The sequence below is a fragment of the Pygoscelis adeliae genome, unplaced genomic scaffold (genome assembly GCF_000699105.1).
Source record: "Pygoscelis adeliae isolate BGI_AS28 unplaced genomic scaffold, ASM69910v1 Scaffold220, whole genome shotgun sequence".
In the NCBI taxonomy this organism is placed as follows: Eukaryota; Metazoa; Chordata; class Aves; order Sphenisciformes; family Spheniscidae; genus Pygoscelis; species Pygoscelis adeliae.
Window position 1 is genome coordinate 968,013 of NW_008824049.1, and position 7,794 is coordinate 975,806.

General features: G+C 40.9%; 1 protein-coding gene across 1 annotated transcript in view; it reads right to left on the reverse strand.

The window, feature by feature from the left end:
• Nucleotides 1–7,714, reverse strand: part of GOLIM4 (golgi integral membrane protein 4) — a 34,536-nt gene extending 26,822 nt beyond the window's left edge. The window contains exon 1 of the mRNA XM_009333563.1: nt 7,456–7,714. Coding sequence (XP_009331838.1) covers nt 7,456–7,642 — 187 coding nt within the window. The 5' untranslated portion in view covers nt 7,643–7,714. The remainder of the gene's footprint in view (nt 1–7,455) is intronic.
• Nucleotides 7,715–7,794: the final 80 nt, after the last annotated feature.

A 7,794-nucleotide genomic window follows, 5' to 3' on the forward strand; every position in this document is an offset into this window, starting at 1 on the left:
AATTAGTTCTTGACAGCTCTAACACAGGGGACTTTGAGTCAGCTCCAGTTGTAAGTTTCAAAAAACAGCATACAGAAATCAATAGTTTGAATTAGTGTTGATAATTTATTTTTTTTTGTAACAGAAGATCACTGTCAAACCTCAAAATATGCATCCAAGTATGACAGATTAACTGAAACACTGAAAATGGCATTGTTCAGTGTGGTGGCATGGATAGGAATAAGACTGCTTACTACGCCCTCCAGGAGCACAAGCAGGCCATACTTCTCTCAACATTTCTGTAATTAAGCCCTGGAAATGACTGCCAAACTCAGGGATCTGAGTCACCTCGGGAAAATAAGATACTAGGCTAATTTCAGATACCTGGGGGCGGGGCCGGGGGGGGAATGTAAAGGAAGAGGTGGAGAAATTTCAGTTTCTTTTATTTCTTAATTAAAAATACACAGTAGAAAAATCTCAGGAAGTTTGGTTTATGCTAGATCACCAGAAAAAGTTCAGAATTGCGTCCAGCTTGGAAGACCCTGCTTTAAACAAGGAACAGCATCCAAACAGGCTGAATTCCTTAAGTGCTTACCTCAGGCTCCAACATGACTAGAAATTCATGCCCCTGAATCCTAAAATCCCAAGAAAAATCACCCAACAAAAGATTCTGCCTTAATTAGTTCTTCTGTATAGTTCATTTTTTCAGTAATCTGAATTATTTAGCTTTCATTACCATTAAACCTCAAAACAGCACCTGACTTTTAGCAGGACAGATGTAATTACTTTTTGTATGTAAGGATCCTATTCCAAAATGAGCGAAGTGAACTATATTAGCCACAAATTGCTGGCAATATCCTCACCACTATATAAGAGATGCTATAATGCGTACTCAAATTTCACTGTGGGCGGAAGCCTTACTCATAAGGTTGTCCCACCCAGATACACAGGCTTGTCTGCCTGTATCCTGCCCAGCAAAAACAACCAGCCCAATGAGACAATGTGTTTGGAACATCACATTTAAGGCTTGAGAATTCAATCTGTTTTGCTCATGTAGGAAGTAAGGAAGTAGCTCCACTCTGTTGTTTTAGGCTTTGGTTTTAACAGCAACAATCTTAACTGAACCACTCCAGGAGTACCTAACTCTCAGATGTTAGCTTTTAAGTTTTGTCAGTACAATTGCAAAGTCTCAACCACCCTGAAACTCTTCCCATATTGTGTGCTTAGCACAGCCAGATATCGCTTAAACCATGCTGTTGACTACAGGATTTCTGGTTCAGTTTGCAGCTACGATTGTCAGATCATGACCGTGGCTGTTTTACCCTCTGCTTCTCTGCTGGTCTCCCTCCAACAAAGCTGATTATGTTTTAGGTGATGCAGAAGCTGCTGTCAAACCTTTGCCTGCTAGGACTATGTGACAGAAGACGACTGTTGAAGAAGCCAGAATGCAAACTCGCCAAAGCATCTACCCATCTTGCATCCCTCCTTCTCTCTCAGCTCTGAAGTGTTCATAAACCCTGATAGATCAATCACTCGCAAGCTTTAAAAAGCTTAAATCATCATCAGTAACAAATAGTTTCAGGATATTGGCTCTATCTTGCATCAGTCTGTTAGCTACCAGGCCCAATATTAAACTGGGAGGGTGGGGAGAAACACCACCACCCAAGGAACAAAACCATCCTATTATCTCACACTGCTTAGCATTCCTTCAGACTAAGGAAGGAGGATCTGCTCTGTGATCTTCAGCCCAGATTCCAACCTGGGTGCAGATGTAACATTACAGCACTGCTAGAAATTTATCCTAGAAGTATTATGTCCACAACGAAAGTGATTTAAGGGCATTCGGGCACGGATTACAGGAATAAAAAAAAAAAAAATATGGGCATTTGCTTAATTTATCTTTCCAGACATAGAATTCAGTTGCTGGGACTCTTACTCACTATGGACCTAGAAGCAACAAACCAGCTCCCTGAGTTAACTGAACTGAACAAAACACCTTTTCTGTACTCGGATTATGAAGAAATCTTGATAATTCCAGATAACCCAAAATCTTCAGGTTGAGCTGCAAAACAGACATATATCTGTCTAAATATATATTTTTACATACATACATGTACATACAAATGAATATATGGATATACATTTACAGCATATAGACCTTCCATACTAAAATTTTGCACTAATAATTTCAAACTTTTAATGTGTTTTTAAATATTTAGAACATTAAATACCCAGTGGAAAATGTGAATGGAAGTACAAAAGACAGATTCTTAGATGAGGTTACAAACCAAAGCACACCATTTCAGGAAGCCAGGTAGCAGAATTAGGAATGGCATATTTGCCATTTCCTGCAGTACTGTACTTGGTGTTAAAGTATACCCACGTGCCAATAGTACGCAGAGAACTAACCTCTACTATTACAGTGCTACCACAGATCTTTCACATCTCAGATAGCAACAAAGCACAATAAGCACTGCAGTGTTACTGTAATCTGAAACTAATAGGAATGACAGGAATTCAGGCTGCTGTTGTTATGGAGAACAACCGAACCATATAGGAGCTGCGTAGATGTAGCTCTACTCGTATGATGCATGTGAAAAATAAGCCATCAAAAGTACTGTTATTTCTTCTTAGCTCTGTCAACTTAAGGTACAAGTTTAAATAGAGTACTATAAAAGAGGGGTGAGATAGTGAAGTACATCCACATCTGTATGTACTTCAATAAGAACAGCTTTGGCACCTACATAGTCAGCATGCAGACAGACATAATAAATATTAACCACTAAAGTTACACGGAACTATGATCTAGTATTGTAATGCATTATGCAAGTCTCTATACATGAGCTGCTATAGATCTGATCAACTTGTAGCAGGTCACCTCCAAGGAGGGGCCTCGGTTTAGGACAAATGGCACAACAGGCACAGAGGAATTCTACATTTGCTTTTCAGCTGGTGCTTTCTAGCGCTGGATCAGATAGCTTTGAGGAAATCCACACCTTGTCTACAGTAGGGCAAACTCTGAAGTTCAGAGTCCCTGCGGGGTTGGCTCCCAAGGTTACAGTATTGTCTCAGACTGCACAGAGATTGCCTGAAGCCATCAGATACGTTAAGACTCTAAGAGAAAGAGCAGGAAAATTAAAGTAGTAAAAGGCAATAAATGTAGGCTGTTATTAGGATTAGGGATTAAAACAGATTAAACAGATTACAATAGTACACAAGGGGTTACTTAATACCCAGAGGATGAGAAGACAGAAGCTGTAAGGGCTGAAGAGACATTTGTAGATACATTCAATCTGGAAGCAGTCAAAGATATGATCAGGTTCATCTACAGCTGTCAATGCGTTTCTCTTCTAGTAACTGAAGTCTGTTCCTATATGGCCAATAGTTTAAGACTTAGCTTGACACACCTTTGTGGGAGGCAAAGAGTGTCAAGTTTTATTTAGTATTTCTTAAAATGATAAAAACAAGATTATCTTCATGTTTCGAACATATAATACTCAGAGAATGAGATTCGAAAATAATCAGCTTACTGGGACGATCAGCTTCTCTATGAAAGACCTTATAGATAACAATGACTTTAGGTTTTCTTAGCAGCCAAGAAATTTTGTGTCATCTCTGAATTTTGCCTCCGGTATTCCCTTTGTGGGTTACAAAAGCAGCGCTACTTTCTCCATGCCCATCAGAACTTTGTTAAAGAGATAAAAATGCCAAAGTTTGACATTCATTTTTGTGAGTTTAGCTTTCAAATACAAAATCTTCTACAACGTGAGCTGTCTAAAGGGGGTGAGCTTAAGATCCCAGCCTCTCCAAACCAGTTATTCTTATCATGTTCCCCAAGTCTGCCATCCTTCCAATCACACCCTGGTCTTATTTCAAGAGGCACAAATATTTCTCAGCCAAGTACCTGAAGCTGCGAACACCAGAAAAAGCAGAACTCCCTACAACAACAGTTGTATGCAGCCCTCTTCAGATCAGGTGCATGGGCTAAACGATTTTGAGACCTCTTCCTGCACCATTTTGCAGTGATCTGTACATTCTGCCTTGGTAGATGAGAGTGCTATTTTCCCATGTGTATAGAAGATCTAGCCTGGTTCACACGCTGCGTTTGAGCAAAACAAGGCAATGAAAAAGATAAAAATCTAAGAGAACTGGCTTTTCAAACAAAAACAGAAAGCACTGCTCATTCAGGCATGAAGAACTGGCAAGTACCAAAAAGAAGGTTCTTATTACCTACATAGATGAAAAATCTAAAAAACCGTGCAGAGATAGAAAAATAGTAGAGGCGACAGTAGGAAGTGAAGGGAGGCTACAGTCTGAGCTACACCTGAGGATCCTTCTTAAGATTCTGGGCAAACCAAAGGCATTCAGGTCCAAAACTCTGACCTTATACATAAACTTAGGAGTTGCGTTTCCTTAAGCATTTCATAAACTGACTCAAGTTTCACCCAGAAGCCCTAACAGCGTTCCTCTGCATACAATCAGGAAAGCAACTGTCTTTATAGGCACCAGTAATCACAACAAAACCCAACCAAAATTGAGAGAACAGGCAATATTTCACTGTCATCCAAGCATTTCAATCCAGTCAGCCTTCCAGGAGCACAGCCAGCCCAGCACAATACAGCCTCAGGATCCTCAGAAAGACAACTTTAAGAAGTTGCTTATTTTCTTTTTTTTTTTTTTTATTTAAAACAATAAAAGCCTACTGATGAAATGTTTGTTCAGGAAGTAGAAGTCCAAGGTTTGGTTCTCTCCTCAGCTTGTAATGAGCTTCAAGTCTTATTTAATCACCCAGAAGAGAGACGTAAACACTAAGAGATCAACCGCTGTTGACACAGCACCCTCTTTTCCTCCTGGCAATGCTATGTCAGTGACCTTGCCCTTTAACTGGTTCCTGTTTCAAAGATTTCAGAGTGCTCCCATCATACTTCAGGCCCTACAGTTATCTCTAGACCAGTATCTACAGAGAAACCGATTACGCTGCATGGAAAAGATAACTTGCACTGCTTTAGTAGTGATACATTTTGTTGTTCTCATAAAAGAATAAACTCAAAGAATAATCTCTCACGTTGTTAAGGACAGCAAAGAGACGTAGCCTAGATATTCTTAGAGGTTTTTTTGTTTGGCCACAGAAACATTGTTGATGTAAATCCAGGCCATTTAAAATCAAAAGTTCAAAGTGCAGTCAGATACTGCACCTGCAAACACAGGATTTTCTGTCAGCATTTTATGTTGTTTCAAAGTCTCTGTTTAAAGAAAATTCCTTCCTGTTGTTCCATATCAAAGAGTTAAAAAGGAAAAGTTCAGAAATGGTTTTGGTGTTGTCTATCACCAGTTAGCATGGTGCTTGTGTATGTCTGGGTAAGTTGGGCATAGGCACAGGTTCTGAATTCTGTATGTTCCCCTCACTAATAAACTGCTACTGTAAAAATCCAAGTGATTATAAGGGCAGGCCACCCCAGAAAGAGTCATTAAATGTACAGGGAAGGACAGGGAAGAAAAGTTTATTTCTAGCTCACTCGGCCCAAGTCCTCAGGCATATAGGTCCATTTACCTTAGTGGAGATTAGGCATCTAATGCTTCCTGCTGCGTTTATTATGACCCTGGGCTCTCAGCCTCACCCTCTTTTGGGTACATTAGCTATTGCGATAATACAGGAAAATTTTAAAGAACCGATTTTATTGTTACATTATGATTTTCCTTGTATTCTGTGACTTAATTGCTAGTAATATTTTTTTTTTTAAACAAGGTTTACTGCTACCATACTAGGCATAGATAAGATCTCCTGCTTAATAGGCTTGATACATTGCCATGAGCCCCAGAACCATGTGAATTTATTGCATTGATAATCAAATGTATTAATGTTTTCAGATTCTGGTCCATTATTTTACATTTCTCATTGATACACTGAAACAAGCAAGAGAATACTTATATAAAATGCAGCACTGTCACTGCATTTATCAACTACTAGTTGCCTGCTGCTTCCATAAACTTGCTTGGATAGATGATGGATACTCAAAATAATGTTTCAGACATGGAAAGTTTAAACTAACAGTCCAGACCCAATATATCTGATCAAAAGAATCTCTCCTCTGTGTTAGGATAAAGTTTATTGCATGCTCCTCTTTGGTATAGCCAGAGCAACAGAAAAAGCTAACTTGTTGAATTTTAGCTTGAGAACAAGATGTTCCTGTATCCTCTTCAAATACTGTTGGCAAATATACAGACTAGCAAAAGTAGCCCTTTAGCCATCTGCCACATACCCATCTCCCAGCCAAACATTTATACCTTTTTCGTGACTAAAATGAAGGTTTCTGTCAAATTTTTCCATGGCATTACCTGGAGATGGCTTGAAATTGAAATACTAAGTAATGATGATCTCAGATTGTAGCTAAACATATTCAAGTAACAAATCACTATAAGAATCTAACAGCATAAGCCCAATTCTGCGCTCTCAGCATAAAAACTGTATGCTTCCAGGCATGCTTTTATGTATGCTTCCACAGTGAAAAGTATGGTTGAAGATCACCCTGAAGTTAAGTACTGCTACAGCTGCTAGAGCAGACCACTCTTATTCTTGTTTTATACAGTTTTGAGAAATAAAACTCTAAAGAGTTTTGAAAGTTGGCTCTGGACTTTGTATCAGCCGACCTGATAATCTTGCACTTGACAATTAGAGAGGTGCTGAGGTCTTGCACTTCCTAAAGCACTGATGCTTCACCTATATATCTGCTGCTTCGCATCTGATGTCTGGATATGCAGATGTCAGACACTGGCATCTTTTCACCTTCAAGTACAGGACGCCCACATTTGGTGCATCCTTAAACCAAGACACACAAGGATCTGTATTTATGTGGCAGCTTTAAGCCAAGAAATTCAAAGTTATTCCAAAAGTAATAGAACAGCCTTATCCAAATAACTTATTTGAACTTCACTTTCAAATTACCCTTTAAAAAAATGCTTCATTAGAATACTCCTCTCCCTCCTGGACCTATTTAGGGTTTATGCTGCCCAGGAACTGCAGCCTTACATTTTTGCAGCTGAGTGTTCTCTCAGCAGCATAAAATTAATGCTGCTAAGACAACACAGAAGCACACAAGAGTCCCAGAAGTGGATGTACTGTTAGATGAGCGGCAAGCAGTATGCCTGCCTTTTTCATTTGTACCAGGAATTGCAAAGTGATGGGCAGTCCTTTGTGAATAAGAGTCACTCTATAAAATATGTGGGAGTGAGGGGGAATTAGAGCTCTCTCGGAGTCCATGATAAAAACTCACACCGACTTCAGCAGGGCTAGGATCCTACCCACGGTTAGATACCAAAACCCCACAGGCTGGAGGGAGAGAAGGGGTAGAAGCACATAAGGAGCAAAACTTTGTGAGAGGTTGGACAGCTGGAGCCCAGACTTCCCCAGAGGAGGATGAGGAGGGTATTCTGCAAGCCTTAGGAAAGGGCGGCAGAGGTTCCTGCCGAGGTAAGTACCTTGTAACTGAGCTGAGAGGGACTCTTGATGCTGCTGGTACTTGAGCGCCGTGGCCTCAGCCTTCCTTAGCTGGCCCTGCAGCTCGTAGTAGAGCATCGCCCCGTAGAGGAAGCCGAACACCACAGTCAAGAGCAGGAGGGTCTGGAAAATCCTCTTCTGTTTTCGGGAGCACATCCCGTTGCCCATGTCCCCGGCGGGGTCCCGAGGGCCCCCGCCCCTCACGGCTTAGCAGCGGGCAGCTGGAGGCGGCGGACGACGAGGCGGCGACATCGGAGGCCCCGGGCCCGCGCCGGGAAGAGGGAGGGACTGAAGGAGGGAGGGGCCGGCCGAGCGCCTCA